The sequence below is a fragment of the Salmo trutta genome, chromosome 19, assembly GCF_901001165.1.
Source record: "Salmo trutta chromosome 19, fSalTru1.1, whole genome shotgun sequence".
NCBI lineage: Eukaryota > Metazoa > Chordata > Actinopteri > Salmoniformes > Salmonidae > Salmo > Salmo trutta.
Window position 1 is genome coordinate 14,860,743 of NC_042975.1, and position 27,477 is coordinate 14,888,219.

General features: G+C 42.3%; 1 protein-coding gene across 24 annotated transcripts in view; it reads left to right on the forward strand.

Annotated features, from left to right (window-relative positions):
• The window catches only part of LOC115154037 (disks large homolog 2), a 325,900-nt gene that overhangs the window by 222,996 nt on the left and 75,427 nt on the right, over positions 1–27,477 (forward strand). For all 24 annotated transcript variants that reach the window (XR_003867810.1, XM_029699854.1, XM_029699855.1 and 21 more), the window contains one exon: positions 9,417–9,470. Coding sequence is in view for 23 of the 24 variants with exons in the window: in XM_029699854.1 (XP_029555714.1) it covers positions 9,417–9,470 (54 nt within the window). In the remaining variant the exon portion in view is untranslated. The remainder of the gene's footprint in view (positions 1–9,416; positions 9,471–27,477) is intronic.

Genomic DNA, 27,477 nt, shown 5'->3' on the forward strand with positions numbered 1-27,477 from the left:
ATTTTCAGAGGCATTACGGAGAATGCAGAAAGTTAGGTTATGTGAGGAGAGTACATTGACAATAGCTGCGTGTAATGTTTAGCCAATTCAAAGAAGGGCATCAACAGACAGAAAACTAGCTAGAATTATGCACTTACCTTTGACAATCTGCATCAGATGACACTCATAGGACATTATGTTATACAATACATGCATTTTTAGTTCCATCAAGTTCATATTTATATCCAAAAACAGCATTTACAGTCGCGGTGAAATTCAGAATTTTTTTCGGCTCGAATGCACCCAGTGAATCCAGCATTACAAATCACGGAATTACTATTCGAAAACATTGGTAAATTATAATATTGTCATTCAAAGAATAATATATTATCATCTCGTAATTGCTACCGAATGGCCAGATCTCAAAATAACTTTACTGGGAAATCACATTTTGCATAAACTGGGTACTATGCTAACAACAATAAGCTATATGCTAAGCTAAGCTAAGCTATACCGTTAGCATTAGCATCATCTAATATCGATAATAACATTCTAAATATCCCCTTACCTTTGATTATCTCCATCAGAAGGCGCTGCCAGAGATCCCAGGTCCAGAACAAATGTGGTTTCTTTTGACAAAGTTCATAATTTATGTCCAAATAGTTAGCGTTCAGTAGGCTCCCACAAAATGAGGTGGGCAGTGTAAAGTCACGTCGAAAAGCTAAAGAAAACCTAGTAAATAATCTATTTACGTTTGTTTAAACATGTCAAACGTTGTTTAGCACTAATCTTTTGTTCCATTTTTAACGTGAAACATCAGTAAACATCAGTAATATTTTCACACAACCTATCAAGTGTCTAGAATAAACGATAATGACAAAGGCACTCTTCTCAGATTCATGCGCAGGCGCAAAAAATGAAGTGATGACGTGTCAACTTGTAAGCTTTCTAATTCGGTCTGTATTCATGACAGATGCTTCCAACAACTTTCTAAAGATCGTTGACATCTAGTGGAAGCAGTAGGAGTTGCGAACTGAATCCTTTCTCACTGTGGTATCTTTAAAACAATGACACTAAATAGTACAGTCACAAAATTGTCATTTTTTTTAATCTATTTTTCACAGGTTTTTGCCTGCAATATGAGTTTTGTTATACTTACAGACACCATTCAAACTGTTTTAGAAAATTCAGAGTGTTTTCTATCCGAATGTGTTAATAATATGCATATCCTAGCTTCTGAGTTGGTGTAGGAGGCAGTTAAAAATGGGCACATATTTCTTTCAAAATTCTCAATACTGCCCCCGTGGCCCGTAGAGGTTAAATACACCTATTTCACATTTGCATGTCAAAAACCGAATGACCACTGCTTTACATGCTGCCAGTGTTTTGAACAGATTAGATTATACTATTTAGAATGAGCAGCCAGCTCATGAACGAACAAGTGCACCAGAGAGAACGAAACAAGCATGCAGATGCAATAAGTGAAACACATGATCTAACTGGGGATATCTAACCTAACGTCACAAAGCATGATTCGCTAGCCAATTAACTTTCATTCTGAAATAACTATATAGCGGATATATAGCAAACCTGGTTTCAAAAAAACAAATAGAGCAACACCTCACGGCACAACGCCTCTCCCCCATGTGACCTACTAGTTATGTGTATGTACTGACATGTATGTGTAACTGATATATGCACACAAACTACATGTTCATGTTTTTAAATGTAGGTAAATTGTAGTCTTTTGTCTGTAATGTATTTTTCGTTATAAGGTCGGCCCCCGGTAAGACTAGCTGTCACCATTGGCGTCGGCAAATGGGGATCCTAATAACTAAAATCAATCAAATATTAGTTTAGAAAGACTTGAAATTGGCATGGCTAGCTAGCTGCTTATCAAAGGTAGATAACTGGTTAATTTGACAGAAAAAAATCAAAAAATCAACACATATGAAGTTATGTAGTAACCAAAACAATGTTAATCAAATCAAAATATATACAGATGAACGTGGTACCTTCAGGCATTTGGAAATTGCTCCCAAGGATGAACCAGACTTGTGGAGGTCTACAATTTTTTTTATGAGGTCTTGGCTGATTTCTTTTGATTTCCCCATGATGTCAAGCAAAGAGGCACTGCGTTTGAAGGTAGGCCTTGAAATACATCCACAGGTACACCTCAAATTGACTCAAATTCTGTCAATTAGCCTATCAGAAGCTTCTAAAGCAATGACATAATGTTCTGGAATTTTCCAAGCTGTTTTAAAGGCACAGTCAACTTAGTAAAGTTGGGAACTTCTGACCCACTGGAATTGTGATACAGTGAATTATAAGTGAAATAATCTGTCTGTAAACAATTGTTGGAAAAATTACTTGTGTCATGCACAAAGTAGATGTCCTAAACGACTTGCCAAAACTATAGTTTGTTAACAAGAAATTTGTGGAGTGGTTGAAAAACGAGTTTTAATGACTCCAACCTAAGTGTATGTAAACTTCTGACTTCAACTGTACATGCAGCTAATAAAAACATATGGAAATGTCTGCTCTACCTAAAATTACAACCAACTAATTGCAACATTAACGCAAAAATGGAATTGGAAAGTGGAAGGGGGAAAAAGTAAGGAACTTGTCTCTCTGCCCTGCATTAAAGACCATAATTGGTTAAAGAAAATTGAAAAATGTATACCACTTTTATTTAAGGACCAAAAAATTGACAGCCGTGCCATATTGATTGCAAAATAGTTGGGAAGAGATTTTTTACGGACCGATTCCATGGCACATGGTTTATGAACTGATACGCAAAATCTTTCAATTTAAAATATTATACAAAATTCTTGCAACCAATAGAATGTTATTTATTTGGGGGTACAACCTTCACAGCTCTGCAGATTTTGCTGCGAAGAGGCAGAATCATTAGATAATTTGTTTTGGTACAGTCCATACGTAGCTTGTTTTTGGTCACAGGTCCAAGAATGGCTGAAGAATTGCAATATTTATCTGCAGTTAACCCTGCCGATAGCACTACTGGGTGATCTGAAAGTCATTGTCAATCGATCAATAATATAATAATACTTTTAGCAACAAAAATTATTTTACATTTACAACCTGTAGAAACAATGAGAATAGAAAGGTTCTGAACTTTTGTGAAACATCACAGCACAGTTAAAAATATATGGCAAATAGAAATCCAATATGGATTGTGTTAAGAGATAGATGGGAGGGGTTGAATGGAGCTGAAGGTTCCATTAATAACAACAAGATAACTAATGTAAAACATACTGTGCCCGTAAAACGTATATAGGTTAAGAACTTTTTTGAAAGAGCACAGTTTGAAAGATATGGCAAATAAAAATCAAACCGGATGGACATCAGAAATAGATGGGAGAGGTTGAGGGTAGAGGAAGGACAGGAGTAAAAACAAACAAAATAGAACTATTGTAAAATAGACTGTGTCCATGAAATGTATATAGTATGTATTAGCTGTAAATACAGGCCTAAACGTTGTTCGCTAGTTTGCTCCAATTGGGGGAGGGGTGGTAGGGTTGGAGGGTAGTAAAGGAAATATATTTATATATTTGTTTATATATGTATGTGTATGTATTTGTATGTATGTATTTATATGTATATATTTGTATATGTATGTATTTATATGTGTATGTATGTATATGTGTGTATATATAAATATTTGCTAAAAAATATATGGGGGATTGGAAGTGATGCAGACAATTACATTGATGGAAGCTACAATCTATCGGCAATATTAAAGCTGCTCTACCCCCTAAAAAAAGATATAATACAAATTATAATAATAATAACAATTAGCAATTTCTGAGGCTGTTAACTCTAATGAACTCATCCTATGCAGCAGAGGTAACTCTGGGTCTTCCTTTCCTGTGGCGGTCCTCATGAGAGCCAGTTTCATCATAGCGCTGGATGGTTTTTGCGACTGTAATTTTTGTTTTTGCTTATTTGACCTGTTCTTGCCATAATATGGACTTGGTCTTTTACCAAATAGGGCTACCTTCTGTATACCAACCCGTACCTTTTCACAACACAACTGATTGGCTCAAACCCACTAAGAAAGAAAGAAATTCCACAAAATAACTTTTAACAAGGCACACCTATTAATTTAAATTAATTCCAGGTATTAACCTCATGAAGCTGTCATCAAGGCAAAGGGTGGCTACTTTGAAGAAACTCAAATATTGTTTAACACTTTTTTGTTTAATACACGATTCCATATGTGTTATTTTATAGTCTTGATTTCTTCACTATTATTCTACAATGTAGAAAATAGTAAAAGTTATGACTGTTCTGATTATTTATTTACAAGTTAATTACAATTAGCTTTTTGCTTTAGCGCAATCTGTACCTGATAGAGCAGATCTAGTCTCGCGTAAGGAAGTAAGCCGTCTGGCGCTGAGAGACTCACTGGGATGGAGACTAGAGCAGACCTAGAATATCTGACTGAACGGACACACATTTGAGTGCCCCAGGACGGTCTCTTTACCTTGTGCTGTGACAATTTATGTTATGAAATCCTGCAATTTCATTGGGGCAGTTCCCCCTCATAGCAAATAGATGGCAAAACAATCCAAGCAATGTTCGCACATCCTATGCGCCTGCGCAGCAGCTGCTGCTGGCAGAGTCACTGTGGGGCAGAGAAGTACATTGCATTTGGAAAGTATTCAGACCCCTTCACCGTTTCCACATTTTGTTATGTTTACAGCCTTATTCTAAAATTGATTAAATAAACATTTTCCTCATCAATCTACACACAATACCCCATAATGACAAAGCAAAAAAGTTTTTTTTAATTGTTAGCAAATTTCTTTGCCACCACCTGTGAATGTTAAAATGTGACACACTCACACACACACACACACACACACACACACACACACACACACACACACACACACACACACACACACACACACACACACACACGCACCCTGATCTGTCTACCTGATCCAAACAATTTGCCTTTGTGAAACATCGTGGGGCTTCAGTTGATGGAAACCCAGCTAGCAATGAGAAATCGGCACAGAAATCCGGCCCCCTCTCCTGGGGGGCTGGAACTGATTGAATCAGCCTGGAATCGGGTGTCGGACTCTGCCCGGAATCAAAATGAATGATTGCCAAGTACATCAGACCGTTTCCGTCTACCGGAATACAGCCTACTTTGCCGGCATCTTACCAGAATCCCCCCAGAAGCGGCCCGATGCAAATTTAAATAAATGTATTACCCGATTTAGTCATTTTAAATACTACTATTATACATTGAAATTATACCCATCCACAGATTTATTTATATATATATATATTTTTTTTTTATTATTCTTTTTTATTTTAACCCCCTTTTCTTCATGTCCAATTGTCTTGTCTCATCACTGCAACTCCCATACAGCCTCGGGAGAGGTGAAGGTCGAGAACCTTGCGTCCTTCCCGAAACACAACCCTGCCAATCCGCACTGCTTCTTGACACAATGCACGCTTAACCCGGCAACCATGTCAGTGTGCATGCGCCTGGCCTGCCACAGGAGTCGCTACAGTGCGATGGGACAAGGACATCCCGGCCGGGCCAAACCCTCCCCTAACCTGTCGCCTCATCGGTCTCCCGGTCGCGGCCGGCACGGGTATCGAACCAGCATCTGTAGCAACGCAGTGTGAAACACTACGATGCAGTGTCTTAGACTGCTGCGCCACTCGGGAGGCCTCATCCACAAAGTTTTGAATGCTTATGTCATGGATCCCTCCGGAACATTCATTACGCACACCTGTCCCCTATTCCCACTGATTAGTACTTGTATAAGTGTGCCCTTTGGTTTCCATTGGGCTGTCCATTTTTGTTACAATGTCCGTTGGTGTGTGTGAGTACCTGTGCTGTGTGTTTTGGGCTTTCGTGCCCTTGTGGATTGCGCAAATGATTACAGGTCTCTTCCCGTGTGTTAATTATTGTGCGTGTGTATTATTTATTCGAGGTACTCCTCGCTCTTTTGTTTTGGGTTTCTACCCTGTGTTTTTGTTACGTATTTGTTTGGTCTTCATCCCCGTGCCCTTACACGGCATGCCGTGATTTGGGGTATAATAAAAAGCCCTATTACGCATTCCTGCGCCTGTCTCCCGAATCATTGTTACCAACGTAACAGCTTAGTAATTGCCCTGCACAACGTATCAAAATACTAAAATACTACTTAAACAGGACTCTTAAATAATTTCATTTAAATGTTAATTACATTTTTGGATCACAGAAACAATGAGAAAATATGGAAAATAAATAAATAATAAAATGTTAATTATATAAAGCAGCCTGTGTAATCATCTGATAGAGAGTAGCCCCAGTCGGCCCGAACCCCAAGTAATACATTTGGGCCAGATAACTCACACCGGAATCGGCCCGAGCCCCAAGTAATACATTTGGGCCAGATAACTCACACCGGAATTGGCCCGAGCCCCAAGTAATACATTTGGGCCAGATAACTCACACCGGAATCGGCCCGAACCCCAAGTAATACAGTTGGGCCGGATAACTCACACCGGAATCGGCCCGAGCCCCAAGTAATATAGTTGGGCCAGATAACTATCACCGGAATCGGCCCGAACCCCAAGTAATACATTTGGGCCAGATAACTCTCACCGGAATCGGCCCGAGCCCCAAGTAATACATTTGGGCCAGATAACTCACACCGGAATCGGCCCGAACCCCAAGTAATACAGTTGGGCCAGATAACTCACACCGGAATCGGCCCGAGCCCCAAGCAATACATTTGGGCCAGATAACTCACACCGGAATCGGCCCGAGCCCCAAGCAATACATTTGGGCCAGATAACTCACACCGGAATCGGCCCGAGCCCCAAGCAATACATTTGGGCCAGATAACTCACACCGGAATCGGCCCGAGCCCCAAGCAATACATTTGGGCCAGATAACTCACACCGGAATCGGCCCGAGCCACAAGCAATACATTTGGGCCAGATAACTCACACCGGAATCGGCCCGAGCTCAATCCCCGCATCCTAGCCATAAGTAATACTGCCGAAGGCAGCCCAGACTCTGGCCACATGACGTCGGCCGAGTCTGACTCTCAGCCGAGTGCCTGGATTCTCAGCCGGAATCGGCCCAGATCCTCTGTGCTAGCTGGGAACATCTTAAGGGTTTGACTGAATTCTTACCCGCTTCCTTTAAAAATGGCCCAAACAACATTCTTCTATAGCACCTCAACTCTTTTTTATAGCATATTTTATTGCACATTTTATAAACTGCAGTGGCACTCTGGTTATTGGCAGCGGACCATCCGGACTGTTCAAACTGACAAGGAACATTGATGAATGTGAAAACGTCTTACTTTTCGTATGTTTTTAACTTCTCAGCAAATTAAAGGCCTTAGTTAGAAAGAATAAAAGACACTTAATTGGAAAGGCTATTGGGAGCTAATTGTGGAGCAATGAAATATCTTAGAATTATCTGTTCGCGGAAGACTTGCAAATATTCGTATAGTCTCACCTGGATGGAAGCTGTATCATTAGTTATCAGTCCACTCTATTTACTTCACATGCCATAAACCATTCTGTGGGCATTGTTTACTGTTATTATGGATTATTATTATTAGAGGCCTACACATTTAGCATGTATAATACTCTATGCCTTCAGAAAGTATTCACACCCCTTGACTTTTTCCACATTTTTTTGCATTACATCCTGAATTTTGTATTAATTCAATTGAGATTTTTTTGGTCACTGGCCTACACACAATACCCCATAATGTCGAAGTGAAATTATGTTTTTTGAATTATTCACAAATTAATAAAAAAATGAAAAGCTTGAGTCAGTTAGTATTCAAACCCTTTGTATGACAAGGCTAAATAAGTTCAGGAGTAAAAATGTGCTTAACAAGTCACATAATAATTTGCATGGACTCACTCTGTGTGCAATAATAGTGTTTAACATGAATGACTGCCTTATCTCTGTACCCCACACATACAACGATCTGTACGGTCAATCTATCGAGTAGTGAATTTCAAACGTAGATTCAACCACAAGACAAGGGATGTTTTCCAGTGCCTTGCAAAGAAGGGCACCTATTGGTAGATGGGTAAAAATACAAAATAAAGCAGACATTGAATATCCCTTTGAGCATGAAGTTATTAATTACACTTTGGATGGTGTATCAATACACCCAGTATTGATACAGGTGTCCTCCCTAACTCGGTTGCCAGAGAGGAAGGAAACCACTCAGGGACTGCCTGTACAGAATAACATTTTTCCAAAACATGCATCCTATTTGCAACAAGGCAAAGGCAAAAAGTCAAAAAAAGATATTGTCACATACACCAGATAGGTGCAGTTTTACATGGCAGCCATAGTAGTACGGTGCACCTGGAGCAAATTAGAGTTAAGTGCCTTGCTCAAAGACACATAGACAGATTTTTCATCTTGTTGGCTTAGGTATTTGAACCAGCGACATATCGGTTACTGGCCTAACGTTTTAACCGGTAGGCTAAAATTATACTGCAAAAATGTGGCAAAACAATTCACTTTTTGTCCTGAATCCAATACAACACATTACTGAGTACCACTCTTCATATTCTCAAGCATAATGGTGGCTGCATCATGTTATGGGTATGCTTCTAATTGTTAAGGACTGGGGAGTTTTTCAGGATGAAAAAGAAATGGAATGAAGCTAAGCACAGGCAAAATCCCAGAGGAAAACCTGGTTCAGTCTGCTCTCCACCAGACACTGGGAGAAGAATTCCTCCTTCAGCAGGACAATAACCTAAAACACAAGGCCAAATCTACACTGGAGTTGCTTACCAAGAAGACAGTGAATGTTCCTGAGTGGCTGAGTTACAGTTTTGACTCTAATCTGCTTGAAAGTCAATGGCAAGACCTGAAAATGGTTGTCTAGCAATGATCAACAACCAATTTGACAGTGCTTGAAGCATTTTGAAAATAATAATGGGCACATGTTTCACAATCCAGGTGTGGAAAGCTCTTATAAACTTACCCAGAAAGACTCACAGCTGTAATCGCTGCCAAAGCTGCTTCTACAAAGTATCGACTCAGGGGTGTGAATACTTACGTAAATGAGTTAGTTTCAATAAATTAGCAAATATTTCTAAAAACATGTTTTCACTTTGACATTATGGGGTATTGTGTGTAGATGGGGGAGAAAAAATGATTTAATGCATTTTGAATTCAGGCTGTGACACAACAAAATGTGGAATAAGTCAAGGGGTATGAATAGTTTCTGAAGGCACTGTATTCTGGGACGGTTTAGCATTTGTAAGACGGCTCTTGAATTCCTCATGATACAGGGTGAAGTCACCACATGATCCAGGGGCTGTCCCCTGGATCCATTTATAGAAAGTAGGACACTAGTGGGTTTAGGCATCTCTTGCTGTTTCTTATCCTCTTCCCCACTCTCTCTCTTTTTCAGGCGAGTCCCGCTCCAATAATTGTCAACACCGACACTCTGGAGAGCGTACCTTACGTGAGTTCCTTTTTATCTTTTATGCTTCTCCCCATTTTTTTTTTTTGCATTTGATTATATTTTGGCAATTCATTTAGTTATGTTTATAAGCACAAACAACATATATTTCCCTGTGTACTCACTTTAAGTAGTCTTTATTAGCCATATGAGAGGGGAATTATGTTTTGAGGACGGATAAGACATTTCAGCACTGTTTGTCAATGGACACAATGTTATATTCTTGAATATTTATCTGAAACACAACATACAGTATATGGGTAAAACAAATAAGGCCGCTGTTGTGAATTATTGATATTTTTTATAAATAAAACACCAACACAGGACCACTGATTTGTACAGCCCAAAAGCCTGCATTTTGGTTTGGCATCAGAACTTTTCTCTTAACAGATATTTATTATTGATGCCTTCTCTTTGTTGGCACTGGGATTCTGGTGGGACAAAGTCCTTCAAAGGCCATTTGGACACAATTTGGAGTGAGATGGTAAATGAATGAGCAAGATTTAGGGTGAAAGTAAAGTAAGGTACTGTATGAAATGTAATCTGTTGTAGTAGAGGAAGGGAATGTCATGGGAGGATGTTTTTAAACATAATTAGAAGTAATAAAGTGGCTTGTTTAGTGACACGTAGCCAGTCCAGTCAGCTACACTGTATACAAACAGTAGCATCGTCTTGATGACTCTGTCCTTCAAGAAAGCTGCAGCAAATTACATTTTAACTTCATAATGAACAGAGCAGAGAACTCATCACTGTAATGGAAGACAGTTGCATAATACAAAGCCCGGAAGAAGCATGTTATTCCCCCATGATGCTAATCACATTTTGGCCCTCGACTGTTTCCAATAAATGTCAGTAAACATCCTTGGAAATGCCACTTTGTTTCTGAATGACCTGCCAAAAGTTGTTTACTATTTCACTGCTTTGCCTCTTAGCTCATTCGCTGCCTGTTCTAGACGAAAAATATTGAAGATTCCAGAAGAGCACCATTCTGAATTATTTAGCCATGACTTCCATACCCTGTGTCTCCATTGTGTTTGTGTCCAGATTTACTGGTCACAAGCTTGTCAGTGTTATAATTAAGCAGTAAGGCACGGGGGGTGTGGTATATGGTCAATATATCACTGCTAAGGGCTGTTCATAAGCACGGCGCAACACGGAGTATATTGGCCATATATCACACCCCCAAGGTGCCTTATTGCTATTATAAACTGTCTGCCAACATAATTAGAGCAGTAAAAATACATGTTTGTCATACCCGTGATATATGGTCTGATATACCACGGTTGTCAGCCAATCACTATTAAGAGCTCGAACCACCCAGTTTGTAATTGCATTTCACTGTTCCATAGAAGCTGAAATATCCCTAATAGATTGTGCTGGTTCTTACTCAAAAAGCATCAAGGTGGTCCTGTATCACTCAGTTGGTAGAGCATGGAGTTGCAATGTCATAGTTGTGGGTTTGGTTCCTGCTGGGGCCACCAATACAAAAATAATGTATGGATGCTCTACTGTAACTCACTTAGGATAGAAGCGACTCCTAAATGGCATATATTATTATTATATTACTATATATTATTGTTACCCATCCATCTCTAACTCGACCGTATCATTTCACGAACCCTGAAGTCATCAACACTCATATAGGTCATTTGAAATAAATTATGTTTGAAAGAGGTGCAAAGAGGTCAAATGGTATATAATTGTACATCCAACATGAAGCATTCTGAGGGGATTCTCAGCACATAATGTTCTTCCCCTTTGTGGATACTTAAATAAGAAGAAACTGCAACGCATACATCATCACACAGGAAGTTTCCTCCAAAGCTGTGTTGCCTGCATTCTCCGGTCAGAAGTGCAGCGGTAAGGAGAGGCAGAGCGGGCATCACTGAATGCTTTCTATTTCCTGTAGGCGGCAGGGCCTGGATAGCACAAGAGTGATAAGTTGCCCTGGAAAACCAGGTGTTAACTCTAGATTTCCCACTTCTCCCTGCAGACCGTGCTTCCCTTCTCCCTCTGCAGACCGTGCTTCCCTTCTCCCTCTGCAGACCGTGCTTCCCTTCTCCCTCTGCAGACCGTGCTTCCCTTCTCCCTCTGCAGACCGTGCTTCCCTTCTCCCTCTGCAGACCGTGCTTCTCTTCTCCCTCTGCAGACCGTGCTTCTCTTCTCCCTCTGCAGATCGTGCTTCTTTAAAGGGGCAATTTGGCATTGGTACATTCATTTTTGGACTTTTAATGTAATGATGTATACTGTAAAGCCATTGATTCTTGAAGATTACAACTTATAACTGCCTCATGAGCTTAACTCAACTGTGTTACTCCATCAGACCCGAAAATATAAGCTTGTTTTACTCCACTGTTTATAAAAAATGTAATTGTAAACAAACACTGTAGATCATTTTGATCTGATGCATGGTCAGTCCTCCTGATGCATGGTCAACCATAGCTCCGTCAATGAGTTTGAGAGTGGTTACATTTCTCCAGCCCCATCCTCAGCTGTTTACCAAAATTGATGTTGATGTTGCTTTAACTGCAATTTGCCCCTTTAAAACAATTCAACTCTAAGGAGGTTGACAGACCTGAATATTATAATAAAGCGTTTTCCAAAGCAGTGTCTTTTAAAGATGCAGAAGGTAGGCACTGATGTGGAACACTTTTTATGTTTTATGAAGACAGTTGCCTCCTTTGTCATGTGTTACATTACGTCCAAGGTGGGTGACGATAGGCAAAGGGAGGGGAACCCACTTCATTCAGCTGCCAAATCATCCACAAGGCACCTTTTTTGCATTAGGAAGACCTTAGCCTGTTTGCTAGCGACACGACACCAGAATGATACGCCATATAAACTAATTAAAACCTATGCTGACACCACTTGTGTTGAAAGCTGCATCATTACCGCTAGAACAGCCAAGCCACTCGTTTTTGAATTTTTGACATCACAGAGGGCACGATCAAAGCATATGATTGCTCAGAAACGGTGGTCCCGTGTTGCTTGGTCTATCCTGAGCTTCATGGTCTGTTGTCCTGTGTTTCATGGTCTGTTTTCTGGAATTCCTTGGTCTGTCGTCCTGACTTTCATGGTCTGTCGTCCTGACTTTCATGGTCTGTCGTCCTGACTTTCAAAGTCTGTTGTCCGGAATTCCTTGGTCTGTCGTCCTGACTTTCATGGTCTGTCATCCTGACTTTCATGGTCTGTTGTCCTGAGATGCATGATCTGTTGTCCTGAGTTCCTTAGTCTGTCGTCCTGAGATTCATGGTCTGTTGTCCTGAATTTCATGGTCTGTCGTCCTGACTTTCATGGTCTATTGTCCGGAATTCCTTGGTCTGTCGTCCTGACTTTCATGGTCTGTTGTCCTGACTTTCATGGTCTGTTGTCCTGACTTTCATGGTCTGTTGTCTTGACTTTCATGGTCTGTTGTCCTGACTTTCATAACCTGTTGTCCTGACTTTCATGGTCTTTTGTCCTGACTTTCATGGTCTGTTGTCCTGGCTTTCATGGTCTGTTGTCCTGAGTTCCTTAGTCTGTCATCTTGACTTTCATGGTCTGCCGTCCTGACTTTCATGGTCTATTGTCCGGACTTTCACGGTCAGTTGTCCTGAGTTTCATGGCCAGTTGTCCTCCGTTTCATGGTCTGTTGTCCTGACTTTCATGGTCTGTTGTCCTGACTTTCATGGCCAGTTGTCCTGAGCTTCATGGTCTTTTGTCCTGACTTTCATGGTCTGTTGTCTTGAGTTTCATGGTCTGTTGTCCTGACTTTCATGGTCTTTTGTCCTGACTTTCATGGTCTGTTGTCCTGACTTTCATGGTCTGTTGTCCGGGATTCCTCAGTCTGTTGTCCTGACTTTCATGGTCTCTCGTCCTTTCATGGTCTGTCGTTCTGACTTTCATGGTCTGTCATCCTGACTTTCATGGTCTGTCGTCCTGAGTTGCATGGTCTGTTGTCCTGAGTTCCTTAGTCTGTTGTCCTTACTTTCATGGTCTTTTTTCCTGACTTTCATGGTCAGGTGTCCTGACTTTCATGGTCTGTTGTCCTGAGTTCCTTAGTCTGTCGTCCTGACTTTCATGGTCTGTCGTACTGAATTTCATGGTCTGTCGTCCTGACTTTCATGGTCTATTGTCCGGCATTCCTTGGTCTGTGATCCTCACTTTCATGGTCTGTTGTCCTGACTTTCATGGTCAGTTGTCCTGAGTTTCATGGCCAGTTGTCCTCCGTTTCATGATCTGTTGTCCTGACTTTCATGGTCTGTTATCCTGACTTTCATGGCCAGTTGTCCTGACTTTCATGGTCTGTTGTCCGGAATTCCTCGGTCTGTCATCCTGACTTTCATGGTCTGTCATCCTGACTTTCATGGTCTGTCGTTCTGAATTTCATGGTCTGTCATCCTGAATTTCATGGTCTGTCATCCTGACTTTCATGGTCTTTTGTCCTGACTTTCATGGTCTGTCGTCCTGACTTTCATGGTCTGTTGTCCTGAGATTCATGATCTGTTCTCCTGAGTTCCTTAGTCTGTCGTCCTGACTTTCATGGTCTGTCGTTCTGAATTTCATGGTCTGTCATCCTGAATTTTATGGTCTGTCATCCTGACTTTCATGGTCTTTTGTCCTGACTTTCATGGTCTGTCATCCTGACTTTCATGGTCTGTTGTCCTGAGTTGCATGGTCTGTTGTCCTGAGTTCCTTAGCCTGTCGTCCTGACTTTCATGGTCTGTCGTCTTGAATTTTATGGTCTGTCGTCCTGACTTTCATGGTCTGTCATCCTGAATTTCGTGGTCTGTTGTCCGGAATTCCTCGGTCTGTCGTCCTGACTTTCATGCTCTGTCATCCTGACTTTCATGGTCTGTTGTCCTGAGATTCATGATCTCTTCTACTGAGTTCCTTAGTCTGTCGTCCTGACTTTCATGGTCTGTCGTCCTGAATTTCATGGTCTGTCGCCCTGAATTTCATTGTGTGTCAACCTGACTTTCATGGTCTATTGTCCGGAATTCCTTGGTCTGTCGTCCTGACTTTCATGGTCTGCTGTCCTGAGTTTCATGGCCAGTTGTCCTGACTTTCATGGGCTGTTGTCCTGATTTTCATGGTCTATTGTCCTGACTTTCATGGTCTGTTGTCCTGAATTTCATGGTCTGTTGTCCTGAGTTCCTTAGTCTGTCATCCTGACTTTCATGGTCTATTGTCCGGAATTCCTTGATCTGTCATCCTGACTTTCATGGTCTGTTGTCCTGACTTTCATGGTCAGTTGTCCTGAGTTTCATGGCCAGTTGTCCTGAGTTTCATGGCCAGTTGTCTTCCGTTTCATGGTCTGTTGTCCTGACTTTCATAGCCAGTTATCCTGAGTTTTTTGGTCTTTTGTTCTGACTGTCATGGTCTTTTGTCCTGACTTTCATGGTCTGTTGTCCTGACTTTCATGGCCAATTGTCCTCAGTTTCATGGTCTTTTGTCCTGACTTTCATGGTCTGTTGTCCTGAGTTTCATGGTCTGTTGTCTGGAATTCCTCGGTCTGTCGTCCTGAGTTTCATGGTCTGTCATTCTGACTTTCATGGTCTGTTGTCCTGACTTTCATGGTCTCTTGTCCTGAGTTGCATGGTCTGTTGTCCTGACTTCCTTAGTCTGTCGTCCTGACTTTCATGGTCTTTTGTCCTGACTTTCAAGGTCTGTCATCCTGAGTTCCTTAGTCTGTCGTCCTGACTTTCATGGTCTGTCGTCCTGACTTTCATGGTCTGTCGTCCTGAATTTCATGGTCTGTCGTGTCACAGGCTGGCTCATAGCCTGTGGCAAAAATGAGGGAACATCAACAACAGGTATAGGCCAATCAAAAGATTATTTATTATAAACCAAACTATTAACTCTAAACAAAGAAAAAGGAATGAGGTGTGGAAGTGTCATAGTGTAGGCTGTATGTTAGGTGCATGGATGCGTGAATATGTGTGTGTGAACATGACTGAGTGGAAACTACTTAAAACTACAAAAGGAACAAACAAAACAGGATCATACCTGGAGGAGCAGGGAGAGAGAGAGAGAGGTTAGTGGAGCAGTTTTAAATACCCTGAGCCTAGGTGGCTCCAATCATGCCAGCTCCAATCACTAACGACCCTCCTCTGCCTGCAGGAGGAACCGCCCCTGCACTGCAGAGCAGGGGTCGTGACACCCCCCTCCTTAAAATGAGGGTCCCACCCTAAACCCAAATTACGACCCAACATACTTAAAACAATCCAAAATCCCCCCCCCCCAAAAAACAAATAAAAGGATACCAGTCCCGGCTGCTAGTAGTAGCCCCATGTCCCCTAGCTGACTGTCCGTCCTCAAACTCAGCAGCCCTGGTACCTGGGGAGCAAATTAAGAGGAAAGAGGTGCAGACAGCCCGCAGGGGTCAGCAGAGAGAAAATACAAACTAGGCTAAAGGAGCACGGGACAGAGCATCAGCAATGATATTATCCTTATCCCTAATGTGTCTAATATCGAGGTTGAATGGTTGCAAGAACAAAGCCCAACGCATCAGGCGCTGGTTGGGACTTTGCAGGGACTTCAGAAAAATAAGGGGTTGTGGTCAGTGAACACAGTTAACCTGTTGGGGATAGGGGGCAGTATTTGCACGGCCGGATAAAAAACGTACCCGATTTAATCTGGTTTCTACACCTGCCCAGTAACTAGAATATGCATATAATGCATATGATTTAGATAGAAAACGCCCTAAAGTTTCTAAAACTGTTTGAATGGTGTCTGTGAGTATAACAGAACTCATTTGGCAGGACAAAACCTGAGAAGATTCCAAACAGGAAGCGCTTTCTCTGACTATTTCTTGGCCTTCTTGATCATCTCTAACCAAAACAGGGGATCTCTGGCATAACGTGACATTTTCTAACGCTCCCATAGGCTCTCAGAAGGCGCCAGAACGATGAATGGTGACTTTGCAGGACATGGCTGAAAAACAGTAGCGCATTTGGATAGTGGTCGATCTGAGAACAATGGGACTGGAGGCGCGTGCACGAGCCGACACCATGTTTACTTTCTCTCTCTTTGAACGAAAACAACGACTCCCGGTCTGAATATTATCGCTTTTTTACAAGAAAAATCGCATAAAAATTGATTTTAAACAGCGTTTGACATGCTTCGAAGTACGGTAATGGAGTATTTTGAAATGTTTTGTCACGAAACGCGTCGGGCGCGTATCCCTTCGTCACCCTTCGGATAGTGTCTTGAACGCATGAACAAAACGCCGCTATTTGGATATAACTATGGATTATTTGGAACCAAACCAACATTTGTTATTGAAGTAGAAGTCCTGGGAGTGCATTCTGACGAATAACAGCAAAGGTAATCAAATTTTTCTAATAGTAATTCTGAGTTTGGTGAGTACCACACTTGGTGGGTGTCAAAATAGCTAGCCTGTGATGGCCGGGCTATCCACTCAGAATATTGCATTCTCTCTTTCTCCCCTGACCCATCTGTCTATCTCCTCATTTGAATTCCATGCTGTCACAGTTACCAGCCCTTTCAAGCTTAACATCCTTATCATTTATCGCCCTCCAGGTTCCCTTGGAGAGTTCATCAATGAGCTTGATGCCTTGATAAGTTCCTTCCCTGAGGATGGCTCACCTCTCACAGTTCTGGGTGACTTTAACCTCCCCACGTCTACCTTTGACTCATTCTTCTCTGCCTCCTTCTTTCCACTCCTCTCCTCCTTTGACCTCACCCTCTCACCTTCCCCCCTACTCACAAGGCAGGCAATACGCTTGACCTCATCTTTACTAGATGCTGTTCTTCCACTAATCTCATTGCAACTCCCCTCCAAGTCTCCGACCACTACCTTGTATCCTTTTCCCTCTCGCTCTCATCCAACACTTCGCACTCTGCCCCTACTCGGATGGTATTGCGCCGTCCCAACCTTCGCTCTCTCTCTCCCGCTACTCTCTCCTCTTCCATCCTATCATCTCTTCCCTCTGCTCAAACCTTCTCCAACCTATCTCCTGATTCTGCCTCCTCAACCCTCCTCTCCTCCCTTTCTGCATCCTTCGATTTTCTCTGTCCCCTATCCTCCAGGCCGGCTCGGTCCTCCACTCCTGCGCCGTGGCTCGACGACTCACTGCGAGCTCACAGAACAGGGCTCCGGGCAGCCGAGCGGAAATGGAGGAAAACTCGCCTCCCTGCGGACCTGGCATCCTTTCACGCCCTCCTCTCTACATTTTCCTCTTCTGTCTCTGCTGCTAAAGCCACTTTCTACCACTCTAAATTCCAAGCATCTGCCTCTAACCCTAGGAAGCTCTTTGCTACCTTCTCCTCCCTCCTGAATCCTCCCCCCCCTCCTCTCTCTCTGCGGATGACTTCGTCAACCATTTTGAAAAGAAGGCTGATGACATCCGATCCTCGTTTGCTAAGCCAAACGACACCGCTGGTCCTGCTCACACTGCCCTACCCTGTGCTTTGACCTCTTTCTCCCCTCTCTCTCCAGATGAAATCTCGCGTCTCGTGACGGCCGGCCGCCCAACAACCTGCCCACTTGACCCTATCCCCTCCTCTCTTCTCCAGACCATTTCCGGAGACCTTCTCCCCTACCTCACCTCGCTCATCAACTCATCCTTGACCGCTGGCTACGTCCCTTCCGTCTTCAAGAGAGCGAGAGTTGCACCCCCTCTGAAAAAACCTACACTCGATCCCTCCGATATCAACAACTACAGACCAGTATCCCTTCTTTCTTTTCTCTCCAAAACTCTTGAACGTGCCGTCCTTGGCCAGCTCTCCTGCTATCTCTCTCAGAATGACCTTCTTGATCCTAATCAGTCAGGTTTCAAGACTGGGCATTCAACTGAGACTGCTCTTCTCTATGTCACGGAGGCTCTCCGCACTGCTAAAGCTAACTCTCTCTCCTCTGCTCTCATCCTTCTAGACCTATCTGCTGCCTTTGATACCGTGAACCATCAGATCCTCCTCTCCACCCTCTCCGAGCTGGGCATCTCTGGCGCGGCCCACGCTTGGATTGCGTCCTACCTGACAGGTCGCTCTACCAGGTGGCGTGGCGAGAATCTGTCTCCGCACCACGTGCTCTCACCACTGGTGTCCCCCAGGGCTCTGTTCTAGGCCCTCTCCTATTCTCACTATACACCAAGTCACTTGGCTCGGTCATATCCTCACATGGTCTCTCCTATCATTGCTACGCAGACGACACACAATTAATCTTCTCCTTTCCCCCTTCTGATAACCAGGTGGCGAATCGCATCTCTGCATGCCTGGCAGACATATCAGTGTGGATGACGGCTCACCACCTCAAGCTGAACCTCGGCAAGACGGAGCTGCTCCTCCTCCCAGGGAAGGACTGCCCGTTCCATGATCTCGCCATCACGGTTGACAACTGCCTTGTGTCCTCCTCCCAGAGTGCTAAGAACCTTGGCGTGACCCTGGACAACACCCTGTCGTTCTCCACTAACATCAAGGCGGTGACCCGATCCTGTAGGTTCATGCTCTACAACATTCGCAGAGTACGACCCTGCCTCACACAGGAAGCGGCGCAGGTCCTAGTCCAGGCACTTGTCATCTCCCGTCTGGATTACTGCAACTCGCTGTTGGCTGGGCTCCCTTCCTGTGCCATTAAACCCCTACAACTCATCCAGAACGCCGCAGCCGTCTGGTGTTCAACCTTCCCAAGTTCTCTCACGTCACCCCGCTCCTCCGCTCTCTCCACTGGCTTCCAGTTGAAGCTCGCATCCGCTACAAGTCCATGCTGCTTGCCTACGGAGCTGTGAGGGGAACAGCACCTCCGTACCTTCAGGCTCTGATCAGGCCCTACACCCAAACAAGGGCACTGCGTTCATCCACCTCTGGCCTGCTCGCCTCCCTACCTCTGAGGAAGCACAGCTCCCGCCCAGCCCAGTCAAAACTGTTCGCTGCTCTGGCACCCCAATGGTGGAACAAGCTCCCTCACGACGCCAGGACAGCGGAGTCAATCACCACCTTCCGGAGACACCTGAAACCCCACCTCTTTAAGGAATACCTGGGATAGGATAAAGTAATCCTTCTACCCCCCCCCCCGAAAGATTTAGATGCACTATTGTAAAGTGGTTGTTCCACTGGATATCTTAAGGTGAATGCACCAATTTGTAAGTCACTCTGGATAAGAGCGTCTGCTAAATGACTTAAATGTAAAATGTAAATTATAAAATGTGCTTTCACCGAAAAGCTATTTGAAAATCGGACATAGCGATTGCATAAAGGAGTTCGGTATCTATAATTCTTAAAATAATTATGTTTTTTGTGAACGTTTATTGTGAGTAATTTAGTAAATTCACCGGAAGTGTTCGGTGGGAATGCTAGTCACATGCTAGTCACATGCTAATGTAAAAAGCTGTTTTTTGATATAAATATGAACTTGATTGAACAAAACATGCATGTATTGTATAACATAATGTCCTAGGAGTGTCATCTGATGAAGATCATCAAAGGTTAGTGCTGCATTTAGCTGTGGTTTTGGTTTTTGTGACATTATATGCTAGCTTGAAAAATGGGTGTCTGATTATTTCTGGCTGGGTACTCTGCTGACATAATCTAATGTTTTGCTTTCGTTGTAAAGCCTTTTTGAAATCGGACAGTGTGGTTAGATTAACGAGAGTCTTGTCTTTAAAATGGTGTAAAATAGTCATATGTTTGAGAAATTGAAGTAATAGCATTTCTAAGGTATTTGAATATCGCGCCACGGGATTACACTGGCTGTTGAGTAGGTTAAAGGGGTTAAACCAGAACCAACATAGACCTCGAAGTGCTGTAAAGCCCAAATGAGACCTAAAGCCTCCTTTTCAATTACAGAATAGTTTTGCTGATACTTATTAAATTTCCGGGAAAAGAAACCAAGATTTTTGGAATCTCAAATATTGATATGAATTGAGTTAACGCTTTAACCTCTCTCGGGTATGTGGGACGAAATCGTCCCACCCTATTCAACAGCCAGTGAGAAATCAGAGCGCCAAATTTAAAACCACAAAATGTCATAATTCAAAGTTCTCAAAAATAGGACTATTTTACACCATTTTATAGATACACTTCTCCTGAATCGAACCACGTTGTCCGATTTCCAAAAGGCTTTACAGCGAAAGCAAAACATTAGATTATGTTAGGAGAGTACATCGACACAATAACCACACAGCCATTTTCTAAGCAACTAGCATGCATCACAAAAACCCAAAACACAGCTAAATGAAGCACTAACCTTTGACAATCTTCATCAGATGACACTCCTAGGACATTATTTTATACAATACATGCATTTTTTTGTTCGATAAAGTTCATATTTATATCTAAAAACAGCATTTTACATCGGCGCGTGACGTTCAGAAAATATTTTCCCTCATCAGCGTCACAATTTACAAAAATACTTGTCATAAACGTTGATACAAAATTAAACTGTCATTCAAAGAATTATAGATGAACATCTCCTTTATGCAAACGCTATGAAAGATTTCAAAAAAGCTTCACGAGGAAAGCACTCTTTGCAATAATCTGAGTACTGAGCTCAGAAAAATACACTAGGCTATACAGATAGCCGCCATCTTGGAGTCATCTAAAATCATAATTTGCATTAGAAATATTCCCTTACCTTTGATGATCTTCATCAGAAGGCACTTCTAGGAATCTCAGGTCCACAACAAATGTTGTTTTGTTCGATAAAGTCCATAATTTATGTCCAAATATCTCCTTGTTGTTCTCGCGTTCAGTAAGCTACTTCAAATGTAGAAAGCGCGCGGACGATGTCGCGACGTAAAGTAAAACGTTCGTTCAAACATGTCAAACGTTGTAAAACATCAATCTTTAGGGCCTTCAGAACGTGAAGATTCAGTAATATTTCAACCGGACGGTTCCTGTGTCTTGAAAATGTTTTTGGAACGGGAGGATCCATCCTCATGAACGCGCTCCAAGAAGTGATGTCATTCTCTGAGTGACAAACTTCCCAGGCTTCTCATTCGGTCTCTGTTCATCGTAGACGCTTCAAACAACTTTCTAAAGACTGTTGACATCTAGTGGAAGCAAAAAAAATTAACCCTAACTCACCGTGTGTTTGATTGGCAATGACTTGAAAGGACTACAAGCACCAGAATTCTCACTTCCTGCTTAGATTCTTCTCAGGATTTTGCCTGCCATATGAGTTCTGTTATACTCACAGACATCATTCAAACAGTTTTAGAAACTTCAGAGTGTTTTCTATCCAAATCTACTAATAATATGCATATTCCAGTTCCTGGGCCCGAGTAGTAGGCCGTTTAATTTGGGTACGTTTTTCATCCGGCCGTGCAAATACTGCCCCCTACCCTAGTGAAGTTAACTACTGATTTTGAAGTTATGGTACGCAAGGGAAAAGCTGCTGGATATCTAGTTGCTTGACACATAACAGTTAATAAGTAGCTATGACCTGACTTGGACCGTGGTAAAGGCCCAACACAATCGATAATAGGACGCTCAAAAGGTTGCCCTACGGCTGGTATTGGATACTAAGGTGCTGGCTTGACAACCTGGTTTGGCTTGATTGTGTGCAGACAGGTATCACAAGTTTTAATAAACTGAGATACATCCCGCTTTAAACGTGGCCAGAAAAAATAACGGAGTATGCGATCATAAGTTTTACGAACACCCATATGACCTGCCACATCACCATGTGAAGTTTGCAACACTTTATTTCGCAAAGTAGTAGGTACAACAATTTGAAAGACTGGTTCTCCTAGACCCTGATCATAGTGTGGAACCCATTTCCTAGCCAACAGCCCATCAAGAAGAAAATAACACTGAGCACTATTCCTCACCGCTGAATCAGGAACAACTTTATCAAACAGATCATCCAAAGTAGTATCGGCCTTTTGCTCAGCTATCGATGAATCTCTAGAACTAGTCAACTGTTCTGTCTGGAGTTTGACTGGCAACTCAAGACTTTCTGGCTTACTCACAACCTTAGTACGAGAGGCAGCGCGGGTAACAGCACAAACTGGAAATACCTCAGGAGACATACAGTTGCGATCTGGAGATACCCTTGCTGGGGACACTGAAGGTTGCTTCGTAAAGATGTTTAGTTTTCCATCTGCCCACACCTTATTATCTGCCAAGTCATTCCCCAAAATCACGTGGACTCCCTCTACTGGCAACTGGGGTCTAACCACAACATCTACATCACCCTCTACCAGACCACATTTTAGGGTAACTTCATGTAAAGGAGAAGAGAATGGAACTAAACCCATACCACATACCATTACACATCTGCCAGTATCAGACTCCTTAGAGAATGGCAAAACAGATTCCAGAATAAAAGAATCTAAAGCTCCAGTGTCTCTTAAGATCTTGATCGAAACATTTTGGTTGCCATCTTTCAGGGGCACTAAACCATCTGAAATAAAGGCTGAAAAATCACAGTGGGAAGACTGAGAATCAAACTCAACTAGTGGCTGAAAAAGCTCACCCTGGTGGTCAGAGGCTGAAACAGGAGCTGCCATCACAGCAGGTTTAACTTGACCTGACTTTTTTGATTTAACCTGTTGAGGACAGACGTTCCGCTAGCGGAACCCCGTTCCGCCTGCGGAACCCCTAGGCAACAGCCAATGGCATCGCACGGCGCGAAATACAAAATCAAGTAAAATACCACAATTCAATTTTCTCAAACAATCAACTATTTTACACCATTTTAAAGATAAGACTCTCGTTAATCTAACCACATTGTCCGATTTCAGAAAGGCTTTACAGCAAAAGCAAAACATTAGATTATGTTAGGAGAGTACATAGACACAAATAATCACACAGCCATTTTCCAAGCAAGCATATATGTCACATAAACCCAAACCACAGCTAAATGCAGCACTAACCTTTGATGATCTTCATCAGATGACACTCCTAGGACATTATGTTATACAATACATGCATGTTTTGTTCAATCAAGTTCATATTTATATCAAAAACCAGCTTTTTACATTAGCATGTGACGTTCAGAACTAGCATACCCACCAAAACCTTCCGGTGAATTTACTAAATTACTCACGATAAACGTTCACAAAAAACATAACAATTATTTTAAGAATTATAGATACAGAACTCCTTTATGCAATCGCGGTGTCCGATTTTAAAATAGCTTTTCGGTGAAAGCACATTTTGCAATATTATATATATATATAGATAGCCCGGCCATCATGGCTAGCTATTTTGACACCCACCAAGTTTGGGACAACCTAAACTCAGAATTACTATGAGAAAAATTGGATTACCTTTGCTGTTTTCATCAGAATGCACTCCCAGGACTTCTACTTCAACAACAAATGTTGTTTTGGTTCCAAATAATCCATAGTTATATTCAAATAGCTCCGTTTTGTTCGTGCGTTCAGGTCACTATCCGAAGGGTGACACGCGAGCGCATTTCGTGACTAAAGATTTCAAAATATTCCATTACCGTACTTCGAAGCATGTCAACCGCTGTTTAAAATCAATTTTTATGCTATTTTTCTCATAAAATAGCGATAATATTCCAACCGGGCAACGTTGTATTCATTCAAAGGCTGAAAGAAAAAAATGGAGTAGTCTCGTGAACGCGCATCTCCAGTGTCACTGTCCCCAGGCTGATCACTTACAAATTGTCCTGCTGTTCTTCGCCCAGAGACAGCAGACACCCCATTCCACTTTCTGGCGGCTTTAGAGAGCCAATCGAAGCCTTAGAAAATGTCACGTTACAGCACAGATGCTGTATTTTCGATAGAGATGCAACAGAAGGACAACAAATTGTCAGACAGGGCACTTCCAGTATGGAATCTTCTCAGGTTTTGGCCTGCCATATGTGTTCTGTTATACTCATAGACACCATTCAAACAGTTTTAGAAACTTTAGAGTGTTTTCTATCCAAATCTACTAATTATATGCATATTCTAGTTTCTGGGCAGGAGTAGTAACCAGATTAAATCGGGTATGTTTTTTATACGGCCGTGAAAATACTGCCACCTATCCCAAAGAAGTTAAGTAGAGGACAATCTTTCTTCCAATGTCCTTCAACTAAACAGTAGCAACAGGTATTATCATTAACCGGTGCTTTAAGTCCTCCAGACCCAAACTTCTGCTGAGGCCTTTGGAAAGAAGTTCCCCAAAAAATGGACCTACTATTCCGAGAAGTAAAGTTAATTTTATGGTACATGTCACTGTTTGACTCAAAATGGCTTTTATGTGTTAGCCTGTACTCATCAGCAAGGACTGCTGCATCACTTGGTGACTTAACTTTTCGTTCATTCATGTATGTAGCAACCTGGTCAGACACAGAATTTTTGAACTGTTCTAACACAATCAAATTAGACAGATCCTCAAAAGTACTAACTTCAGAAGCTGTACACCAACGATTAAATGCAGAAGTCAAATCACGAACAAACTCAGAATAGGTTTGTGAATCTATCTTTTTCCTGTAACGAAAACGTTGACAATATGCCTCTGGCACAAGCTCGTAGACCTTCAGAACTGCTGATTTTAACTTTAGCATACACTTTACTGTCAGTTACACTCAGTGCTGCAAAAGCCTCACGTGCTTTACCTGTAAGTACAAATTGCAACAACATAGTCATGTCCAAATCTGACCAAGCTCTAGCTTCCGCAATACGCTCAAATAAAGCAAAGTATGTGTCTGGATCTGACTCATCAAATTTAGGCAACAAACTAAGATTCTGTGAAACATCAAACTGTGGTAGTCCTTTTGGTCTATTAGCATTTCTCAATCGCTCTATCTCCAACTGCATTTGCAACAGCTCCCGCTGCTGCTCAAAAGTTAATGAAGGGCTAGACTGAAAACTTGTATCTTCACTACTAGCAGACTGACCCCGAAAAATACCTATTTCCTTAAGACCCTGCTTTAATTTCGTTTTAACAGTCTCTTTAATTTTTTTTATCAACAATCTCAATCTGATAATGTTCAGCAATTTCAATTAACTGCTCCTTAGTACACAACTCTAAGGCTACCTCTGAAGGAGCTTGAACAAAACTACTCAGAATGGAAAGACATTTTCCTCAACCAATACAACTATTACAAATGCTAAAAAAAACACACAACTCAGCTGCTGTCAGTCTGGGTTAAAGGACAAGAGTCACACCCCACTATCCTCCAAAAACAACTACCTAACTGGCCCTGGTCTTCGTGCAGTCACATGTGGTGGGGTTTTATACACAAGGCTGATAAGCCTGAACAGGAGAGGACTCCCACTTGAACAAAAACCCAGAAAAACCCAGAGTGAATTGTTAACCAAATTTAGCTACCAAGCTAACTGAACCAAAAGAACACATGGCTCTCAATACTCTCTCCAACAATATTGGCCCAACCAAAACATCCCCTCAAACAAAAAATTTGGCAATCTAAACTAAACTAACCCAAGTTAACTATAAAACAATAGTCAAATAAGCCAAATTACAAATAAACAAACGTATCAATAATAAAGCAAAGACAATCTAGACAAAACCTTAACCAACTATGACAAAATATTAAAGTAAACTAAAATACTAAAGTAAGACTAAAGTACAATTAACTTTACCTTACGGATGAGCCCCCACTTGTCACATGCCGGCTCATAGCCTGTGGCAAAAATGAGGGGACATCAACAACAGGTATAGGCCAATCAAAAGGTTCTTTATTATAAACCAAACTATCAACTCTAAACAAAGAAAAAGGAATGAGGTGTGGAAATGTCATAATGTAGGGTGTATGAAAGGTGCATGGATGTGTGAATATGTGTATGTGAACATGACTGAGTGGAAACTACTTAAAACTACAAAAGGAACAAACAAAACAGGATCATACCTGGAGGAGCAGGGAGAGAGAGAGAGAGGTTAGTGGAGCAGTTTTAAATACCCTGAGCCCAGGTGGCTCCAATCATGCCAGCTCCAATCACTAATGACCCTCCTCTGCCTGCAGGAGGAACCGCCCCTGCACTGCAGAGGAGGGGCCGTGACAGTCGTCCTGACTTTCATGGTCTATTGTCCGGAATTCCTTGGTCTGTCGTCCTGACTTTCATGGTCTGTTGTCCTGACTGCCATGGTCAGTTGTCCTGAGTTTCATGGCCAGTTGTCCTCCGTTTCATGGTCTGTTGTCCTGACTTTCATGGTCTGTTGTCCTGAGTTGCATGGTCTGTCGTCCTGAATTTCATGGTTTGTCATCCTGACTTTCATGGTCTGTTGTCCGGAATTCCTCAGTCTGTTGTCTTGAGTTCCTTAGCCTGTCGTCCTGACTTTCATGGTCTGTCGTCTTGAATTTCATGGTCTACCGTTCTGAATTTCATGGTCTGTCGTCCTGACTTTCATGGTCTGTTGTCCGGAATTCCTCGGTCTGTCGTCCTGACTTTCATGGTCTGTCGTCCTGACTTTCATGGTCTGTTGTCCTGAGATGCATGATCTGTTGTCCTGAGTTCCTTAGTTTGTCGTCCTGACTTTCATGGTCTCTTGTCCTGAATTTCATGGTCTGTCGTCCTGAATTTCATGGTCTGTCGTTCTGACTTTCATGGTCTGTCGTCTTGAATTTCATGGTCTGTCGTCCTGAATTTCATGGTCTGTCGTCCTAACTTTCATGGTCTGTTGTCCGGAACTCCTTGGTCTGTCGTCCTGACTTTCATGGTCTGTTGTCCTGAGTTGCATGGTCTGTTGTCCTGAGTTCCTTAGTCTGTTGTCCTGACTTTCGTGGTCTGTTGTCCGGAATTCCTTGGTCTGTCGTCCTGACTTTCATGGTCTGTTGTCCTGAGTTGCATGGTCTTTTGTCCTGAGTTCCTTAGTCTGTCGTCCTGACTTTCATGGTCTGTCGTTCTGACTTTCATGGTCTGTCGTCTTGAATTTCATGGTCTGTCGTCCTGAATTTCATGGTCTGTCCTAACTTTCATGGTCTGTTGTCTGGAATTCCTCGGTCTGTCATCCTGACTTTCATAATCTGTTATCCTGACTTTCATGGTCTGTCGTTCGGACTTTCATGGTCTGTTGTCCTGAATTTCATAGTCTGTCGTCCTGACGTTCATGGTCTATTGTCCGGAATTCCTCGGTCTGTCGTCCTGAC